The sequence below is a fragment of the Manacus vitellinus genome, unplaced genomic scaffold, assembly GCF_001715985.3.
Source record: "Manacus vitellinus isolate BGI_N305 unplaced genomic scaffold, ASM171598v3 scaffold_12_pilon, whole genome shotgun sequence".
NCBI classification, from domain to species: Eukaryota; Metazoa; Chordata; class Aves; order Passeriformes; family Pipridae; genus Manacus; species Manacus vitellinus.
In genome coordinates, this window is record NW_021938949.1 from 18,252,404 (window position 1) to 18,274,217 (window position 21,814).

General features: G+C 52.0%; 1 protein-coding gene across 1 annotated transcript in view; it reads left to right on the forward strand.

Annotated features, from left to right (window-relative positions):
• The first annotated feature begins 6,413 nt into the window (after nucleotides 1-6,413).
• The window catches only part of LOC108638724 (syntaxin-binding protein 4-like), a 38,659-nt gene continuing 23,258 nt past the window's right edge, over nucleotides 6,414-21,814 (forward strand). Inside the window, exons 1-5 of the mRNA XM_029957877.1 lie at nucleotides 6,414-6,460; nucleotides 8,072-8,145; nucleotides 13,546-13,641; nucleotides 14,477-14,546; nucleotides 15,623-15,666. Of these exons, the coding sequence (XP_029813737.1) occupies nucleotides 6,414-6,460; nucleotides 8,072-8,145; nucleotides 13,546-13,641; nucleotides 14,477-14,546; nucleotides 15,623-15,666 (331 nt within the window). The remainder of the gene's footprint in view (nucleotides 6,461-8,071; nucleotides 8,146-13,545; nucleotides 13,642-14,476; nucleotides 14,547-15,622; nucleotides 15,667-21,814) is intronic.

The following is a 21,814-nucleotide window of genomic DNA, read 5'->3' on the forward strand; positions in this document are numbered from 1 at the left end:
AAGTTTATAACCAGTCCAATCCCACAGCCCAGGGGATTTAGGAACGCAGGGAGGTTTATAATCCTGTTAACCCTTCACTGCGGTTGACACCTAAACTGGAGCCACAGCACCAGCCCCAAGCAGAGCAGCAGATTGGCTGCCTCATGGGAGGGTGAGGAGGAGGAGGAGGAGGAGGAGGAGGGAGGAAGGCTTCCTTGTGTGAGAGATGTGACAACACTTTGGTCTTCCTGGGGTGAAAATGAAGGACCCTGTGTGAGCTTTCCCACGTGATTGTATTTAAATTGTGTTAATCCCCATCTCAAGTGGGTACATCCGAGGGCTGGGCTGGATGGGGGACACTTATCTTGGCTACATACAGGCCTCTGGAATAAACACCTTTGCCAAAGACCTCTGGCAGACCAAACCTGACCTCTCTTCCACTTGAAACAGCCTCTCTTCCTAATTACTGTGAGACAGGCTAATTGAAGAGGTCCTTTTTGCCTTTTCCTCAACCAAAACCTTTTGGAGCAGCACAGGAAGCATGTGGATGTCCATGGGAAAATACCTGTAACCCCTTGTTGTGGTTTAACCTCTCCAAGCCCCAGAAGTCTTGGAGAGCAGCTCTGCCAGGCAGGTGCTCATGGATTGACTGTCTTCATCCTGGGCAAGAAGCACCTCCAGAAAGTGCTCCACCTCTGTTGACTTGATGCAAAATTTTCAGGTGGGAAGAGCCCCTGTCCCCACCAGGGTGTAGGTGATGGGCAGCAAAGACCTGACTTTCAGACAGCGAAGGTTCATTGGGATGAATCCCTCATGCTGAATAAATCCACTGTCTGAGAAGGATATTGGGGATAAAGTTTAGAGGAGGATGATAAAAGGAGTAGAAGAATGGAAAGACCTGGCCAGCAGTGAGAGATGGCATCTCCATGGTCTTGGTGGCCTGGTGGTGCTGGTTCATGGGGCAGATGTCTGGGAGAAGGGGCCTTCCTTTCTGAGGAGTGAGGAGATACATCCAACCTCAGGTGGAGATGTCTTCCTTCAGCAGGAGAAGGGAGCGAGCACTGGAAAACTGCCTTGGCATTAAAAACTCCTCATCTCTCCATCTTCAAACTAATGAACTTGGCTCAGGTGGGAGTGAGGGGTGATCCACCACCAGAAGGAGTGGGGAGGGAAAAATGCTTCCAGAAGCCACTGTCTGACCTCTGCAGCTGGAGGGGGCTCAGAGGAAGGGACTGAAGGAGAACCGGGGTCTGGATGGAGGAGGAAGGTGCCTGTCGGGTGTGTGGACATCGAAGTGGGACTGTTGGCAGCCCTGCTCCTGGGGCTGAGGTTTCACCACTCGAGGTTTCCTGAGGAAAGACCCCAGGCTTGGAGGAGCAGTGTGGCCCACCCAGGGCTGGCAGCATCACTTCACCTGCTGCCACCCCTCTGCCCACCTCAGCTGATGCTGAGGGCAGGGATGGGAGCATGGAGCTGCCTATCCTTGGGTGCTCCCCACAGGACCTGCCTGCTGCCTTCACCAGGAATTTCAGCAGCATGGTTTTGTTTGGGTACAGGTGATTCCTGGGGAGATTACAGTTGGATGCAAGAGGCAAACTTGTCACAGTGCAAACAATAAGCCATTGGAATCATCTCCCCAGGGAAGTGGTGGATCCCCCAACACTGGATACTTTCAAGATTTAGCTGGGCAGGGTGCTGGGCTGTCTTATCTAGACATGCTTTTGACAAGAAAGGTTGGACCAGATGCTCCCTGAGGTTCCTTCCAACCTTATTGTTTGTTCTCTCTTCTGTTCAGACTTGTTTGTGAACGTCTCTGATCTCAAGAGCTCATCTGAAGTGACTCCACGGGTAGAATTGTGGAAACACTGTGTGGGTGCACTGTGACTCCGACTCCTTCCCAGCTCCAGAGCAGCTGATTTATTTTTTGATTTATTCCCAATGCTCTGTAGCTGATCTTGCAAGCAGCACAGTTGCATTTTTCTCTCTTCTAATCGGGTGGAAATGCCTCTGCACCCCACGCTAATTTTGTTTTGTCACGAAATGAACTTACTTAATAACGATCCAATGTTCCCCACGCTGCCTGGGCAGCCCTTGGCTCCCTCTGTAGCTCCTGGTGGGACGTGGGCAGAGACTGTGACACAGTGCCCTGCCGAGGTGAACCCTCCCACCCCCAACCTTCTTAATGCCGCTTTCCGGAGCCGAAAGCCCTCAGACAGACCTCGCTGCCACTGCAGGATCTTTCCACCTCTAATGCCCTCCCACGCAAACCTACTTGGACCCCGTTCCCCTGCTCAGCCGTGCTCTGAGGCTCCCTGTGGGCTCGCTGATGCTGCTGTCAGCACATCCTTCCCAGCCCGTCCTGGCACCCTTGTGCTGCTGCTTCACCGAGCTCAGGATCCTGCCCGGGATCCACCCTCTGTTTGGGGTGATCTGGTCCTGGCCTAATCACCTGGTCCACTCAGGGGTGCTCCCTGTGGGACCTGGCCAGGCTGGGCACCCCCACGGGGTCTGGCCATACCTGGGCTCGGCTGCTCCCCACAGCTGGTTCCTGGGTTTTAGCCTGGATGTTGGGGCTGGAATAACTGAGGAGACTCATGGCTCTGTTCCTTGTTTGTATGGCCTTAACATGACCTGGAGGTGACCCCACCTGAGCAGACAGGATGCAAAGGGCTGTTTGGCTGGGGAGAGCACTCAGGGAACCCCTGAATTTCAAATGGAAGTACGTTGCACAAGAGACGAGCCTCGAGTGACATCCTCCCACATAATTCTGCCTTGTCTGCTGCACATGTTGATCATGTGATGCCAACACTTCCAATGATTCTAAACCCATCACCTCCCCTCACAGTCCAGCTGTTCCCAGCACTGTTTGCTTCTCATCTGTGTAGGAAGGACAAAGGGGGACTTGAATTATGAGAAGAAACAACTTTACTATTGGTTGTGCTCATTTCAGCCATCCTCTTCAACTCTTTTCTCTCTGGAAGCCAAATACATCACCACCACCTTCTCCACCAGCTTCCTCGTGGCAGTGGTTCCTGTGCCTCTCCCCAGCGCTCCCAGTTTCACTCTCCCACACTTTGCCCTTTATGATCTCTCAGAAAAACGTATTGGAAATGCACCTGACTTGTGCTATGTTCTGCTGTCAGCATTTTTAAACTCTGCTTCTGCTCTAAGCCTTGTTTTGATTCCACTTACAGTTTCCCAGCTCTGCTTATACATGGTAGTGTTAAGTAAAGCTGACTGACACAGTTTCTCTCAACTTTGTCTATTAAAAATATATTTTTCTAGCAAAAATAACTTTTCCATTGGGAAAAAAAATCCATTTTTCAATGGGTTCAATGAGTTTTCCTAATTTTTCTATCAGTCAATGAAAAAGTGGACACACAAGTAGAGTACATGCTTATTTGCTGTCCAGCCCCATGGGGTTAGTTTGTCCTTAATTCATAGTCCTTCCATTCTCTCATTTATTCAAAAATGTGAAGTCTCACATTGGTGGTTTCCTGAGTTAGAATCCTGGATTCCCTGAGTCACTCAGCTGGGTCCCAGCTCCATAAAGAGCTTGAGCAGGTGACACATCCCCTTTGCCAGAGGGACGTTTGCCTTCAACACTGGTTATACAGAGCAGGACTGGGACCCTTGGGCAGGTTATAAACCCCTTCTGAATGTGATTCCGGGTTTTAAAACTCTGAAAATCTTCTGAAACATTTTTGCTGAATCAATCTCTAGTAAGACAGACATTGATCAGCAGGAGCAGCACCAGCATCTGATGCTTTTGGGGTCAGACTGTGTTTTGGAGGAAGCAATCGAGGATCTGTGTGTTTGGAGATAAACTTGGACACTGAGCACTGCTCCTCTTCCCTGAGGGCCTCTTGGATTCCATTTTCATTTACTTTACCACCTCATGGTCGAACCTGTGGTTTGTTGGAAGATCCCGCCCGGATGGTGTGAAGCACTGGCACATGGGAAGGGTGAGGAAGCCCGTGGTTGGTCTGCTGAGGGACTTGATGTGGAAGGTGCTGAGCACCCAAACCCCAGTCAGACACATCTGCTTGATGCTGAGTGTGGAAATTGTTCCCTGAGATGCAGAAACCATGGTGGGTGAATTACTGAATTGCCAGGCAGGGAAATTTTCCCATTTTCCTGCATGTTTTGGGTTGGGCTGGCCTGGCTCCAGTCAGCTCTCCTGCAGCACCTCTGAGGCTGGGCAAAGAGGTCACCTTATCACAGAATGGTTTGGTTGGGAGGGACCTTAAAGCCCAACCAGTTCCACCCCCTGCCATGGGCCACTGGACCAGGTTGCTCCAAGCCCCGTCCAACCTGGCCTTGGACACTTCCAGGGATGGGGCAGCCACAGCTTCTCTGAGCAACCTGTGCCAGGGCTTGTGTTATCCCTTGCCTTCAGCAGCCCTGATTTATTCCAGCCAAGGCTCTGGCCCATGAATCAAAGGCATAATTATGTGACCATGCATCAGGAGAGCCTCAAAGGACCTCAGAAGGCTGTACGTTGTATTTTGGTCATGGGATGGAAATTGTCTCTTACTGTGACCAGGGTGGTTATTGGTGCATTAGGGATCTGGAGTGTGATCATTAGTGTAAGTGGCTGGAGGCTGGTGGGTGAGGGCTGCTTGGGCATCCATTCACAGCTTAGCTGCCCAAAAAGGTCACTCCAAGTTGGATGTGGTGCCAGGACACTCCTGCCCCTTGAGGAGCTGTGCCCTGGTGTGGAGCAGCTCCCTGCAGAACAGGCACGGATGGAAGGTCACCACACCCCAGGGTTGAATTCGTGTCTGTGTTCTGGCTCAAAACCTCCTGCTGAGCCTTGAACGAGTCACTTTCTTCAGAACTGGAGGTCAGTAGGTGTTGGACTCTCCTGCCTTAATTTTTGGCTCTCCATGTCCTGGTCATTGTCTACAGGGTGGCAGGAGAAAGAGCATCTCCCTGACCTTGGGTCACTGTGAGGACGAGCAGGTTTTGAGGCTCTTGGTGCAGTGAAGGCTGAACCAACAGTCTGGGACATGGCCCCAGGCTTAGCCTGGTTTGGCCAAAGCCTTGATGTGGACATGGACTAGGTGTGGCCATGTCTTGCTGTGGTGGGGTGTGATGTGTAATGTATTGCCAGACGTGTCTATGTTTGATGTCTAGTTGACATAATTTTTTAGGTAAGTTTCGGTCATCTAAAGGTTTAATCTGCTCAGATTTTTAATATTTCATCTGAATGCCATTTTTAAAAAAATGGCATTTAATTAAAGTGGAGGAGGAGAACTTTTCCCACTTCTCACTCTTTTGAAGCACCTTGCACTTGTGAGGCTTCACACGGCCATCGGGGGGGCTCCTGCTGATAAAATTGGTTGTTCACACACGGGAAAAGTACCATCCAACAGCATCAGAGTCAAGGAATTGTTTGGCAAAGGGTCTGCTGTCCCAAGCAAGCACGTCCACATCTGATGATGCTCAGCTAACGAGGTCAAGTGCCACTAATGGGGCCTGGCCAGGAGCCTGCGGAGATGGTGTGGGAACAGCACAAGGAGGACACTGTTGATGGAGTCAGGGCCGAGAGCTTTCCTGTGACCTCAGATGTCCCCCAGAGCTGGTTGGGATGCAGGATCCGTGTCCTCCTGCAACTCCAGGGGAGCATGTTTCCAGATGATTTCTCTTCTCAGGAAAGATCACCAGATCTTTTCCACCAAGATCACAGCCCTGCTCCTGCCAAGCCCTGAGGTGGATTGTTGTAGGTCCGTCCTTGCTCGCTGGCCAACCTTGAATAGTCTTTTTTCATTCCTCCATCCCCACATCCCACAAAGTGGGGGTCCTGCTTCTCTACCTGGATGATGTGCATCAGGATCGAGGTAGAAGAGGCTGTTCAAAGGCAAATCACGATTCTGACCTCCCAGCAGACAGTGGAACAGCTGAACTTGCTTTGCAGCAAGAAGGAAATGCTGTGGGCTGGAAAAGATGCTAAAAAAAAAAAAATCAACAACAACCCTAAACCCCTAAGTGCTACATTCTGTTATTACTTCCAAAGCTTTGCTACGGATTTTAATCCTTTAGGGATGCTGGGCACACACGTCCTGCACCGAACGCTGCCCTCCATCCCTGGGGGGGGCGTTCCATCCAATGCACCCCATTAATTAGCCCGTTGTGCTAACGAGGAAGGGGCCAGCCCTGCTGGGGGGGCGGCCGAGCTCCTGCCCCGCTGTGGGAAGGCGCTCACGATGGGCCGCGGTGGCTTTGGCTTGCGTAAGCTTTAATCTAAAGTTGGGGATGTTTTTAGCTGATCTGTGTTAATGTTGGGTGGAATTAACATGCATACGGGGAGACCACGTGACCCCCTCCGACCTCCCCCTTTTTTTCCCATTTTTTTTTCCCATCACTTTAACGGATTCCTGCCAAATCCGAGCGGCTGGTGCCTGGCAGGGCCGGGCTGTGCCGCCAGCAAGATGCCCGCGGTCTCTGTCCTTTACAAGGGAGCCATCATCATCAGCAGGTAATCCCCCCAGCCGGGGCAGGAGTGGGGAGGGAGTGGCCGCCCTGGGGGGCCCGTGGCCACCTCTAGCCAAGGTTCCTCTGCTGTGGCTCCCCAGGAGCAGGGTGGGGCGGCAGGGGTGGCGTGTGCGCAGCAGAAGGAGCCCAGGGCGCTGTCCCCAGCCCCTGGGGTTGGGTCTGTGCGTCTCTGGCATTAGCAAAGCTGCTGCTGCTGCTCCCTGTCCGCGCACCCGTCGGGGATAAGAGTTGATCGTATCAAGGAGGCATCTGCTCCGCCGAACTGCTGCCCGTGTGTCGCGTCCCAGCCCGGTCTGAGCTATTTCTGTTCGCCCCCGGTGGAATTTCCTCCGTGATTTACTCAAAGTACTCTGAAAATCCTGGGTGGTTACTTGAACCAGCCTGGGCCCAGGGCTGCTCTGGCTTCCTGGGATGTCTTCAAGCTCCATTTTCTGACAGCCAGATGTGTCCAGTGGTTTGTTCAGTCTTGAATACATGAAACAGTGCAAGAATATCAAGGAGGGGCATTGTTTTAACAGGGAGAAAAAGCTTCCAGTCCGAATCTTAGAGGTGGGTGTTACTGGCTTTGCAGAATAGCTTGATATTTTGGGATTTATTTTGGATTCCTGAGAAGAAAAATCCTCACAGTTGATTCTTATCCTGCATCCCGCTGGACTCGGAGGAGCTGTTGTTTCCCATGGCGTTGTTCCTCCTCATCTGTGTTCAGATCTGGGACCTGATATTCATTTGGAACCACCTTTTCTCTTGCAACTTAAACCCTAGGGAGTGTTCTGGGAGCCACTCAGCCCTGGTTTCCCACCTGGCTTGTCTGGCTCTGGGTTTCTCAGGTCAAAGCTCACCATCCTCATGGGGGTGACCACCATGGGCCACCCAAGGAGGAGAAGCATCAGTGGTCCTGGGTTTGGAGTCTGACATCCCCAGTTGGGGCAGAGTGGGACTGGTTGGTTTTGGGGTCATTCATTTGGGACACCCCCCTTGCCTGATGGTGTTTAGGGGGAGACTGTGGGGTGTTTGGGAGAGTTTCTTGGCTCAGAGGAATCTCAGGTGTACGATCTCTGGCTTGTGATGAGAAGCTCCCACCCTGCACTCGGCCAGGCAGGGACTTGAAGCGGCTCAGCAGATCTTGCATCCCCCTTTTCCAGACCCCCTGCCCACATTAAAAAACCCTCAGGAGCAGATTGTGCCTGGCTGTCTTCATTCCAGGCTGCCTGTATTTGTGAAACTGGTTTATTCCCAGAACATTGGTCCGAGCTCTGATCTCATTTTCCGGGAGCTGGACAGCTGTCCAGCCCCGATAATCTGAGGTAATGAATCACAGACAGGTCTATCAGATTTGCTGGGTGGGGAGGATGATGTCCAGCCCTGCACATATTCTCTCATTTATCTGTGTGAACGCCGGGGGGGCTGGAAGGGGGTTGATTTTGCCGCAGCGTGGGTGTAACATGTGGGACTGTGGCCTCACCCTGCGTGTCTGCAGTGCTGTTAGGCCAGGTCCGGGGTGGTGGGGAGGATGTGCTTGTGTGTGTTGGTTGGGTGCTTGTGCATCTGTTTATTTTAGCCTGTGACAGAAAGATGCCCCTCTTCTCTCTCCCAGGACACTCATGGGACCATACGGGATGGACCGAACCGTGCACTGCTTTGACTTCTATGACTGTGCAAACGGGCTGGGTGAGTGCAGACCCTCCAGCAGGGACACTGGGGTGGGCTGGGGTAGCTCCAGCATCCCCTTGGCCCCTGTGTTGTGATGTGCCTCCCCATGTGACAGTCTGATACCTCACCAAAGTTATGGTTCCTGTGCCTGCCTGTGCCAAGCACCTGATAGCACGTTTTGCAGCTGGGATGTTAAAATCATATCAAAATCCCAATTAGTTCCATGTTAATGGTGAGCAGCTGAAGTGCTGAGAGCTGTGCAGGAGCCCAGGGCCAGAGCCCCAACCTTGAGCAGGACGGGGGGGAAAGGCTTTATAGGATTTCCTGAATTAAATAAATTAAAAATTTTATTAAATAAATAAATATATATATAAATAAATAAATAGAATCCCCAGCACTTCCCAGTCACCTGCCCCTGTCCTGCTGCAGACTTTCTCCCACCAGAAATCACCCCAATGGACAGTGCAAGGTGCTGTAGCTCTCCTGGGGACTGGGCTGTATGAGTTATTTTGGGAAACTTTAGCCCACAGGTTAAGGGTATGAGCACCCAGTGAGTCAGATGTCCTTCCACAGTGCTCTGAACATCAAAGCATGTAAGAGAAAGGAAAAGAGAAGGTTCTATCCAGCAGAACATGAGAAAGTCCCAGGGACTGCCACTCAGCCCAAAGGGATCCAACAAAGCATCTCATCTGACTTCTATATATCCAGCAGCATAAATACTGGTGCTTTGCCATGGGCTTTATAAAAATCTGTTATCCTGCATCAGGGTTTCTTGGGTCCACCTTGCAGTCTCCCCCAGAACTCAATTGTGAGTGCAGCCCATCCTCCTGCAGAGCAGCTGCTGGCCCCTCTGTGAGGTCTCTGTGACCATTTGGGGACCCTTCCTGAGAAGCCAGACTCACCAGAGAAACAAGTTCAGGTTTCCTGAGCCCTGAGATTAATGATAGATTAATTATTGGCTGTTTCCAGCTCTGGGCTAACGGGACTGTCTGCCATGGAGAAATGGCTTTGCTGACTCTTCCCTTGGTCATGAGGTTCATGAGGTTCACAGGAGCTCAGGAAAATGTCTTTTCTCGGTGAATATGATATTTTAATCTGCAGAGGTGGATTTGGTTGAGTTGATGAGATTTTAGCTGCTGGGTTAGATTAGCTTGTTGAAGGAGGAGAGCCAGGAAAGCCTGACCTCTGGAAGGAGTGCACAGATGTGGCAGCCACTGTGAGCCACTTCACATGCTCCAACTGCTCCCCTTTCCCCCAGTTTGTGGCCAGAGGGTCTTTGCAGGCTCTTGCAGACCCTCTACAGCATCTTGTGATGTGCTGCAGGAAGGTGTAACAATGTGGATTTCCTAATGCTATCATCACCTGACTTCATCCTCTTCTGTGAGGCTTGAAACACCCAAGACAAGGGATCATCCCCCAGAAATCCCAGACTGGTTTGGTTGGAAGGGACCTTAAAGCTCATCTTGTTCCACCCCCTGCCATGGGCAGGGACACCTTCCACTAGCCCAGGTTGCTCCAAGCCCTGTCCAACCTGGCCTTGGACACTTCCACGGATGGGCAATCTGTGCCAGAGCCTCACCATCCTCTGAGCAAAGAACCTCTCCCCAGTACCCCATCTAACCCTGACCTCTGGCAGCTTAACCATCACTCTCTGCTGAGGACCAAGTGGTGCTTGCAGGATCCCCATGTCTGCTGTAGGTGTAGCTGCTCAGAGTATGGGGGTTTTTTGGGAGAAAAGCTCATTCATGAGTTTCCTGCTTAGATGCAGGTGTGTTCCAGCAGAGTTCCTCTGGAGCAGCATCACCCGCTCGGTGCTGGCGTGGCAGGTCAGCGTTTGGCCCCGGGTCTGTTGCTCTGTGGCTTTAGGTAGAAACCCACATGTGAACTTCAGCAGAAGTTCAAAGGGGTTACTGGCAGCTCCTAAAACCTGCACCTCGAATTACGGAATAGCCATCAAAGGGAAGTGCTGATTAAGAAGCATTTCTCAGAAACACTGAGATCCCATTATCTTGACCTTCATCTTCTTAGGACAGGGCAGTGAGTGATTCACCTCCAATCTGTCCCTTCCTCCAGACAGAAAAAGCTGGCCAGGGCCACAAGATCAACAGAGGGATTAAGGGAAATGTAATTGAACATTGCTGGCTTAGGCACAGAGCGGCCTCTCCATGCAGCAGCCGGTGGGGTCAGGATGCTCCAGAGATGATCCCAGTTGGGCTAAACAACCAGATTAGCCAGGACACCCCCTGACCTGTGGAATAGGGAGCTGGGAGCAGGTGAGATTATAGCCTGAGAACTGCGACTATGGCATTAGTGGGAGCGGGATTAGAGGCACCAGAGAAGCTTGAGGGTCTTTAAGAAACTTATAGGATCGTTCAGAGTCTAAAGAAAACACCACCTCGGTCAGTAAGTTCATCTGGAGTTTTCCTGTCAAACTTTATTTTGCAAAAGAGAAAATACTGGGGACATGGGCACCAACTCCAGGACCTTTGCCAGAAAGGAAAGATTAAATAGAGGGATCCAAAATAGGCTAGATTATCTGGCCCTAAGTATGACTTAATAAGCATTATACCAGGACTTTGATGCTGTGACAATTAGAGAGCCGTTATTTACCTACACTGGGTCCCAAACAGAAATTTTGATTGAAGTAAGTGTTAATCAAATGGATAAGAAAATATACTCCCAGGGTGCTGCCACCAAAATCCTTGATGATTCGGGTTTGCTGCCATCAGTTCTGAGCTGTCCCATGGCTTGGTCTGAGCTCTGGAAGGGGTGAGACCTCCTGCCCTGGTGGGGACCCTTCAGTGCATTTTAGGGGGCAGGACTGGCACCCACAGCACCTCCTCGGCGAGGTGATGGGTGGGAGGGCAGCGTGGGCAGAGCTTGGCAGCACCCAGCTGCTTTCCCAACAAGGGAGTTAAAACCCAGGGATTTTTCCCTCCCCCCATCAAAGTTTGAGTGTGTCTGCAGCAATACTGTGAGTAATCGCCGATTTTAATAACAAGATCGGATTTTCTCATGACATCGTTGGGGATAAAGGAGGATTTGTAGATACTTCAGCTATATTAAGGCATTATTACAATTGATTTGCAGACACAAAAGGAAAATGAGTCATTATTGATCTGATGCCTCGGCAGAGGTGCCACTCACACGCAGGTCCCGTGGGTGCTGGGAGATGCTCAGGCTGAGCCTCCACAGATGCAGATTTTTTACACAATTTGTCCAATGTGCCTCATCATTCACAATTACTTCGTGTTCTGATGTGAAGAAAGACGTGGGATGACTTCTTGAGTCCTCACCTTGGCTTAGGCTGGACTTCCAGTGTTCTCCCCATCCAGGGAAACTGAGGGGACTTTGCCTCTGCAGGACCCCCAGTGCCAGGGCTTTCCCAAACCCATTCCAAGTGTGACCCTGCAGCCAGGGTGTCTCTGCAAAGCCCAGCAGCAGCCACTCTGGTCCCATTGGGAGGGGAGAAGTTTTCCAGCCGAGCATCCTGGGCAATAAGCAGGTTTTACCTTCTTTCCCTGAGCTTTGGGGCTGCAGCATCTCCTCTCTGTTCTGGTTTACAGGTGTCTGACCTGCTCCCCCTCCCTTGGGGAGGCTTGTGTTTCTTGGAGATACTTCTTTTGGGCAATATTTCCAATTTGAGTGAATTTCTTTTAAAATGCAATGGAGAACAAAATTAGTGCCTATTCTTGAGGTGTTCTGCTGTGAGTTCCCTGTTCCATCAGTAAAACAACTCCTTACAGGTGCCTGGTTAATGCATTAAGCCCAGAGAATAAACTCAGCACTCAGACAGAGCTGGGATTTTGAGCCTGGGAAAAGCAGCAATTGGTGCACATAGGAACGAACTGAAAAATTGTAATAATCTAATTCTAATATAAAGGTGATTTAAGAGACTAGATCTTTCCCTAGAGACAGATGGAAACTGTGAGGGGCCTTAAAGCAGAGCTTGGGTTAAAAAAGGAAAGGAAACAGGGATGGAAATAGTTCTGTGTCCTGAATAATCCCAGCCCAGGGTCTGCTCCTCTTCCCTCCTGCCTGTTTCAGCAGGGGGGCTCTTGTCTGGGGAAGCAGCTGTGCTCTGCTCCCCGGGGGCAGGACTTTCTTGCACGGGGTCACTCTGTGCACCCAGGACCTCACCAAGGCTCGGGGCAGCCCATCAGCCCGGGCAGCAGCTGGAGGGTGAGGCTGGGCTGGCCCTGGCAGTGCCTCTCTCTGTGGCCCAGCCTGTCCCCAGCCTGCCCTCCTGGCCAGAGCAGCAAAGTGCCTGACCGGCGGCTCTCAGGGGAGATTTGTTAATTAAAGCCAGGCTTTTTAATCCCTCTGTCCACAGCCTGGATCTTCGAAGTAGGACTTAATGAGCCCTGGATAAATAAGTCTCTTGGACCTTTTCCTGCCAGCCAGCTTATGCTCTCCAGCAGGGAAAGGTCCCGTGGCTGGAGGGGTGGCCGTGTGGAGCAGGAGCCCTTTGCCAAAGTGCCACAGGGCACCTGAGCTGTGCTGCTGCAATGAGGGGGTTCAGAGCAGCAACAGGGTCATCTCTGTGCTCGGGTTCCTGCCTCTGGTGCTCCTTCTGGGTCCAAACACTGATAAAAGTGGCTGCTCCTGATGTTCAGCTCTGCCATCAGTGGCAGCATCAAAGACTGTGCTGGAGATGCTGCTGGGGCCTGGCAGGAGGGTGGGCAGTGGGGGTGTCCCCACCACCCCAGTGAACCTGGGGCTTGTCCAGATGTTGCACCTGGAAGTGGGTCCCCTGCAGAAACTCCTTGTCACCAGGAATGTTTTGTATGACAGTTCTTATCAGAGAAATGAGCACAGGCTGAGGCACCCACAGCAGAAGCAGATTCTTTCCTGTCACTGATGGATTTGGAGCTTCTGGAGAGAGTCCAGAGGAGCCCACGAAGATGCTCCAAGAGCTGGAGCCCCTCTGCTCTGGACCCAGGCTGGGAGAGCTGGAAGGGTTCACCTGGAGAAGAGAAGGCTCCAGGGAGACCTGAGAGCCCCTTCCAGTGCCTAAAGGGGCTCCAGGAGAGCTGGAGAGGGACTGGGGACAAGGGATGGAGGGACAGGACAAGGGGGAATGGCTTCCACTAGCAGTAGGGGAAGTTAATGGGATATTGGGAAGGAATGTTGGCTGTGAGGGTGGTGAGGCCCTGGCACAGGTTGCCCCAGAGAAGCTGTGGCTGCCCCTGGATCCCTGGAAGTGTCCAAGGCCAGGTTGGACGGGGTTTGGAGCAACCTGGGCTGGTGGAAGGTGTCCCTGCCCATGGCAGGGGGTGGAACGAGATGATTTTTAAGGTCCCTTCCAACCCAAACTATTCCATGATTCCGTGAACTTTGGGTTGAGGCTGCATCCCTTTGAGACTGCCCATGGAAACTGATTCTCCTCCTTTTGTATGGACTCTGCTTTCCCTCCAGGTATTAAGGTCATTGGTGGCATCAAGGAACTCACTGGAGAAGAATATGGAGTTTATGTCAAGAGGATCCTTCCAGGGGGTGTTGCTTATGCAGATGGTGAGTTAAACACAGTGCAGAGCACACAGAGCCTGGAATAGCCCCAATCCAGTGTATTTATTTTACACATTGCCATAGTAGATATTTCAGTGGGAAATGTGGGACATTTCAGGTGCTTCCTCAGAGTTTTTCCAGTAGTGGGGGTACTTTTTTAGCGTGGCAGTTGTTCTAACACTCAGTGGCAGCCTTGGATTGGCTTCTCAGCACATGTACAATTGCTTCGTGTCTCTAAAGCTGTTCCCATCTCTGCCACAGCAGAACTTCACTTGGCTGCCTGTCCTTCCCCACCTGCCACTCACTGCCTGTAGCCCCAAAATGACCTGAGATCCTTTTGCAAATTCAGCTCTGCTCTGGGTCACTGATTTAATTCTGAATATGTTCAAATAAGTAGGTATTAGGGGTCTGCAGAGTTCACCTGTTAGAACTTAAGCCAAAAAGATACATTTTTTTTTCCCAAATGTTACATCATTTTTCCATCCAGTAAAGGAAAATAAATCCAGAACAGGTGGAAGTGCCAGTCATGGTTTTCTACCTGACCTCCAACTGAACTATGTGACCTCAAACTGAATTAAGTAAAAGCTTCATTGCATTTTTTGGAATTTACTTTCGTAACTTCCTGGAGCAGAGGAAGTGCTGGGACATTGGCACAGGTTGCTCCGGGAGGCTGCAGAAACTTCATCTCTGGACATCCTGAAGAACAGGTTGGACGAGCCTCTCCGGAAGGACCAATGCATTTTTCATCCTGTCTCTGGGCAAAGGCAGGATCTGCCCAGCCTCTCCCAGTCCCTCCAAGCTGTACTTTCTGGAGTTTCTATCCATTAGTTTTCTTTTCTAGGGCGCCTGCAGCCAGGAGACCAGATCCTGGAGGTCAATGGAGATTCCCTAATTGGGGTTACAAGTGAGAGGTACCATATCCAAATGGAAATTTGGCATTCCTGTTGCTTTTGTGTAATTCTGGGAAGTGGCTTAGGCTGCGGGTTGCATGGAGGACACCAGGGAATCACTCTGTCTGTGCTGTTCCCAAGAGCCCAGTTGGGAATTCTCAGACCAAAAAGATTTGATATAAAAATAGACCGGTGAACCCAAACAGTATTTGTGAGATATTCAGACATTTCCCCCAAATGCTGGGGTTTTACACAGCTCCTGGCACCCCCACTCCATCTGCTCCAGCTTCCCAGCCAGCCCTGCAGCTCCCAGCACAGAAGATTAGCTGGAGCCTAAGCCTGACAGTGCTGCTCTGTGTGGGGGATTCCCTGTGGAGCCACAATCCAGCCCCTCAGCTCCCCACCAAGGAAATAATTAACGGCTCCAGAGGAGCAACAACACTCTTGGGGCTCCCCTTTCCCACTAAACATGGGGCTAGGCCGCTGTCTGCCTTAAATGCCTGCAGGGTGTGCTGGATGGATGCTTGGGAAGCACCATAAGGAGCTTGTCCTGCTCCCAAAGCCCCAGAGCAGCTGGGTTTGATGGTGGAAGTCCCTGAGGACACCTCTGTGGCTGTGGGAGGCTGTGCCTGGCCCCAGCACACTGCTCTGGCTCCCATGGGAATACCTGTATTTTGAACCAGAAAGGGGCCGTCCCTGAGATGGAAACTTCCACAGGGAGGGGATTATAGAATCATGGAATGGTTCAAGTTGGGAGGGACCTTAAAGACCATCTCGCTCCCAGCCCCTGCCATGGGTGTGCTGGGAGGTGTTTGCTCACCACCATGGGCACCCCCTGAGTTTTGTTATCAGGGACTTCTCATTTATTGCAGAACTGGGAAAATCGGGATGTGAGCTGGCTGCTCTCTGGCCCCACAGCCAGAACAGGGAACGTGTCCATTCCACGGGCATCCAGCTGGAATTGGTCACTCAGCTGCTGACAGGGCTTGCCCAGGCCACGGGTCTCTGCCCAGTTCACACAAGCTGTGCTGTGAGGCTGGGGGAGCTCGGAGGGGCAGTGCTGTGAGCCAGCCACGGGCTGTGTCCGTGTTTTCCAGGGCCGTGGAACTCCTGAGGACGGCCGTCGGCCCACCAGCCACATGCGCCTTCTTTCATCCGCCGCCATGACGACGACTCAGGGTGAGGGGGCTGAGGGGGGTGAGGGGGGGTGCAGGGGTGGTGAGAGGGTGGTGAGGGGGTGGTGAGAGGGTGGTGAGGGGTGGTGAGGGAGTGGTGTCACACCGGGCAGGGGCATCGTGGCACTCCCTGGCACCACAGCCAGAGTGCCCTGGCGTGGAGGCTGAGGTGGCCACTGAGATGGCCCAGTGTCTTTGGTAACTCTGTGCTGGTGGGAACACAATGGGGCTGTAATTGGAAGGGAAGCAAAGCTGGTGGCTCCCAGCTCCAGCCCTGACCGTGCCGGGTCTGTGGGACATTCCACAGCTGAGCAGATTTCCACAGGCCTTTTCCCAGGGAGGACCAGGGCAGCTCCAGCCTTGGCTGTAGGGTGGCACAGCTCCCCCAGCTCTGCTGTGTGGTGATGAGCTGCCTGTGGTTTATCATGTCCTTCAGAGCTTTGGATGAAGATATACAGGTGCAGCAGGATCTTCCTTTTCCTTTCCAGTTGGACACGTTAAGGTCTTCCTTGTCCAGAGGATTCTTCTCCCCTTGCCGCTCCCTGGAAAACCTTACTTTTTCTGGAGAGGCTTGGAGGATTCAAAAGGAGAAAGAAAGAGTTCAGTCTTGTCTTGGCTGGATTTAGGCTGTGTGGGACAATGATGGTCCCAAGAGAGAGGGCAGAGCTAGGGGAACCAAGATACAGGATCAGCAGGGTCTTTCCTTACATTACCTGGAAGATCTGGCACAATGTGGTGGCACATCCTCTCCCTGGAATAGAAACACAGGTCTGGAAAGCTGAGGTGCACCAGGAGCCATGGAAATGAGGGTGGGTTTCAGCAGAGCGTGGCCGTGGGCCCACAGGCTGCTGGACCAGGGCTTTGCACCATCTGTGGGTGACTGGAGGTTACAGAGGCACCTGCTCAATGTACCCACATCCCATTAGGGTGGAGGTGATGGACTCATTCCTTATCCATCAGCCACTGTGGAGAGTTCCTGCCTTGACAGGAGAGTGAGAGTGCTGTAATGACAGAGGTGAGACTAATTCTGACACAGCAATACACTGGTGGAAGAATTATTTGCTATTAATGACGGACTGCTTTTTACCCACCCTCTTCCACTGGAAATAACATCTCCAATTATTCTATTAAGTGCAAGTCCTTCAGCAGCTGCTGAGGAAGCGCAGGGTGAAGCAGGCAGGTCACCTCTGGTCTCAGTAAGGATGCAGCTCTGTACCACAGCACTTCCCCTGGGAAGTGACAGTGGGAGCCTCTGGGGGACAGGATCCCACCCCTCCCAGCAGGAGCATCCATCCCTCAGCAGCAGCACTTGCTGCAGCAAACACTTCATTTCTCAGCCAGAGCCCCCCGAGCAGGTTTTCTGCCTTCGCCCTGCTCTGTTCTGAGCTGTTCGGGCATCTCTCTGCGGCTCCTAATCCCCTAAACTGCAGCAGATGTTCTCCGAGCACACGCACCGTGGCTCTGCCGGCGGCTCCGGCTCCCCCTGCAGCTGCCGCAGTCCCCACTCGCCCTGCCCGGAGCCGGGGGAGGCCGGCAGGGCAAGGAGACTTTGAGCAATTTATTTGGCCTCCGTTTGCTGTTGGTTATCTGTTAAATCTGCAAAAGGTTAGCCAGAGGGAGAGGGGGGAAAGTAATCAGTTTATTTATTTTTTTTTTCAAAGATTTGCAGAGATTTCACTTACATAATCATCTCACAAACTGTTTAATACACGAATACATATCTCCAGGATTAAGGGCTGTGGGAACAGGGGGAAGGATTTTTCTGCTCTCTGCTTTTTTTCCCCCCTTAGTTTTGTCTTTTATTGATGCCCTGTTATCTTCTAAGTCTATCCTTGAGTGTGGGTGAGCAGACAGCTGGGTTGAAATGGGCTCAGCTCTGGAGGTGCCACATCATGAGTTGTGGGCAACCTTAAACCTTCCCACTGCCCAGCAAAGCAGCTCACGAGACCTGAAAGCTGAGAAGGACACAGGGAGGACCATAAATCAGTGTATTTTCAGATCCTTCAGAACCCCAGAGTGCACAGAGGAGGGAACGTCATGGCTCTGGGTTTGGATGACAATCCGACCTGCCTGCCAATTTTTCCAGTGACTCAGCTGAGTAGCATTTTGTTGTGGTTGCCCTGGGGTGAATTTGACTCATAAATGCTATTATTTGTCCCTGGAGTTAATTATAGGCCCAAATTACCTGTGCTTTTCATGGAACTCAGGCCTGGCATGTATCAGATGCATGTTTTCAGCCTGTCGCATCAGCCCTGCTGCACAGAGGGGCAGCAATGCCAGGGCTTAAAGCAGAACATTCAGATTTGGAGCTGGACATGCTGGGTTTGGGGGATGGTTAGCTCCAATTTTTGCCTGTGCTCACCTTCAGCTAATGAGGATAATTTTATTGCATACACATAATTATTGTTTATTCATTCTCAGCCTGGGAGTTACAATAGGTCCCTGTTTCTCTGTGCTGCACAGATATCATCCTGGTCTTTCAGGTTTATCACTGTGAGAAAGACAGTTTGAGCTGCACCTCCTTGTCCTTCATGATAAAATGCTAAATACATCGTGTCTCTGCAGTGTCATCTCGGGGAACACGGGCTGGGGATTAACAGGGCTCCCACAAGGAGCAGCAAGGAAAGTGGGCAGCTTCTCTGCAAGTGCCCAAGCAACAGGCAGGAACAGAATCACAGAATCATTAAGGCTGGAAAAGACCTCCGAGCTCATCAAATCCAGCCTTTGACTATCTCCATCTTGTCAACCAGACCAGAGCTCTGAGTGCCATATCCAGTCATTTCTTGACTCCATCACCTCCCTGGGCAGCCCATTCCAATGCTTGGCCATCTTCCAGTCAAGAAATTCCTCCTGATGTCCAACCTGAGCCTCCCCTGGCACAGCTGGAGGCCGTTCCCTCTCCTCCTGTCCCTTGTTCCCTGGGAGCACAGCCCGACCCCCCCCAGCTCCCCCCTCCTGTCAGGGACTTGCAGAGCCAGAAGGTCCCCCCTGAGCCTCCTTTTCTCCAGGCTGAGCCCCCCCAGCTCCCTCAGCTGCTCCTTGCTGCTCCAGCCCCTTCCCCAGCTCCGTTCCCTTCCCTGGACATGCTCCAGCCCCTCAGTGTCTCTCTTGTTATGAGGGGCTCAGAATTGGATACAAGACTTGAGGTTGGCCTTTGGGTTGTTGGTCTGACCACTTGGTGCTAAACTGGCAGGGAGGGCTGGGACTGACTCCAGCAAGCCTGGGGGTGTTGGGGACATGGGCTGTGCTTTGGGAAAAACACACATCCTTTTACAGAGCAGCTGAGATGCACCTGTGCATGTCACTGCTTCCATCCCACCCTGCCAGTGGTGGAAATGATGGAATGCTTTGGGTGGGAAGGGACCTTCAAGACCACTCCATTCCCACCCCCTGCCATGGGCAGGGACACCTTCCACTAGCCCAGGTTGCTCCAAGCCCCATCCAGCCTCGGCCTGGACACTTTCCGGATGGAGCAGCCACAGCTTCTTGGCACCTTGTGCCGGGGCTTCCCCACCCTCACAACAACAATTCCTCCCAATATCCAGTCTAACCCTGCCCGTCTTGCAAGTGGAAGCACATATCCCCCTTGGCCTGTTCCCTCCATCCCTTGTCCCCAGTCCCCTCATCCAGCTTCCTGGAGCCCCTTTAGGCCCTGGAAGGGGCTCTCAGCTCTCCCTGGAGCCTTCTCTTCTCCAGGTGAACCCCCCCAGCTCTCCCAGCCTGGCTCCAGAGCAGAGGGGCTCCAGCCCTTGGAGCATCTCCGTGGCCTCCTCTGGACTCTCTCCAACAGCTCCACGTCCTTGTGCTGTTGGTTCCCCCATATCTGGAGGCAGCTCTGCAGGGGGGTCTCACCAGAGGGGGCAGAGGGGCAGAATCCCCCCCTCCCCTGCTGCCCACGCTGTGGGATCAGCCCAGGGCACGGGGGGTTTCTGGGTCCCAGCACACACAGCCAGGGCATGTCCAGCCCCTCACCCACCAGCACCCCCAGATCCTTCTCCCAGGGCTGCTCTCCATCCATTCTCTGCCCAGCCTGGATTTGTGCTTGGCATTGCCCTGACCCAGGTGCAGAACCTTGCACTTGGCCTTGTGGATCTACATAAGGTTCACCCAGTCCCACCTCTCCAGCCTGTCCAGGTCCCTCTGGATGCCCCATCCCTTCCCTGCAGTGTGTGACCTCACACACAGCTCTGTCAGCTCCAAACTGGCTGAGGGTGCCCTTGATCCCACTGTTGCTGTGATCTGCATGTGAGAAAATCTGCTTTTGTGACGCTTTTGCAGTGCTTTGGGTTCATGGCTCCCACTCACCTGCAGGTTTGGTTTTTTTGAGGCAAACTATTAATTTCTGATGTCACAGGCTCCACTTTCTCTCCCAGCTGAGGTTTCCAGACGCTATGCACTCATAACCTTTGATGTAGGAATCACCCTTTGTTCTCCCAAGAACAAAAGGGCGGGACAAAGAGGCATTATGAGATAAAACAACAATATCTTCTGCAGGAAGATTGACCCCCTGCTGCTTAATCTGTAGCAAAGTCACCCTCCAGCTGGCTGTGCTGGCAGACCCCGGCATCCTGAAGGCTGTGTGGGACAGAGCTCTGTTACAGGCATCCTCCAGACCTCTAATGTTTGCATCCTAATGAAAAAAAGCTGGAGAAGGCTTGTTAAAATGAACTTTCCACCTAATAGAACGCCATGGTTGTTGTTTTTTAATAAAGCTGGGCATTTTAGTCCTGCAGGCACCTGACAATTCACCATGTTTTAGCAAGGGTCAAATTTTAAATATTAAAGGCATCTTCTGAAGTGTCTTGGTGTCTGAAAGCACAGAGCTGGCATTCCCTCAGTGTGCGTGTTCATCACTCGGCAATGTTTGGGCACCGTCTGCCTGTTTGCAAACTCCTCCAAACACAGCACTGAGCACAAAATTAATTCCCAGGAGATTGACACCAGAAAGTGTATTGCTTCCTGCTGGGATAAGTGTGTGCCTCGAGTTAGTCATGTGTTTATGTCCCTGCTGGAACTGACACTTGCAGCAGTGACCAACAAAGCCGGGCTGGGACGGTGGCGCGTGACGTAGCATTTAGTCACATCATGCTGGGCTGGACCCGGGCTCAAGGGGCAGCCCTGGGCTCCCAGCTCGTTGTTCAGGCTCCTGAGCAAACAATGCTAAATACTGCTTTGTGGAGGAACTGAACAGCACAGAATAAACAACAACAAAGGGTGCTCAGGCCGTGCATGTCCTCGCTCAGTGTTGGACAGCTCAGATCCCTGACGGGGCTCGCAGGGCTGGAGGAGCACAAGAGCTGCTGAACGAGTCACATTTGCATTGACTAAGACTATTTTAGCCATTGTTTTAGGTTCATAACCTGCTCTGTGCTCTGATGGATTATTATCTGAGGAAAATGTAACAATAGGTGACCACAGAAATACCCAGCCCAAAACACAACCCAGCTGCTGAAGGCTTGGGAACCACTGGAAATAATACAGCAGATTCCAGCGCCTTTGACCTGCCCCTGCACTGGGTCAGGGAGGGGTAAGGCCATGGCTGAGTGAGTGACCAGTGAAACTGGGGTGAATCACCTGTAGAAACACAGCAGCTTTGCTGGAAAGTGGAAAAATTCTGCTAAGGTAAGATCCACCCAAGGCTCAGCCCAGGGAATCACAGAACAGCAACCACTGTCCTACTGCTGTAGGAGCTGAGTTGTCCTTCCACTTTCCCAGTGCTTGTGGAATCATTCAGGTTGGAAAAGCTCTCTGAGATCTTCCAGACCAACCATTCCCCCAGCACTGCCAAGGCCACCACTAAACCACATCCCCAAGTGCCACATCCACACATTTTTTGAACATTTCCAGGGATGGTGACTCCACCACTTCCTTGGGCTGTTCCAGTGCCTGACATCCTTGCAGTGAAGAATTTTTTCCTAATATTTTATATATATTTTGGTGTCCAACTTCATGAAACTTGACACCCCTCAAGCACAGTATGTACAGGTCACACAGGGCTGGCCCAACACGTGGTGGGTCATGAAAACATCACCACATGTCTAACACTTTCTGGGGGGTAGATCCAATAAATAATTACAGTGCTTAGAGAATGGCTTTGATCATCCTTATATCCTT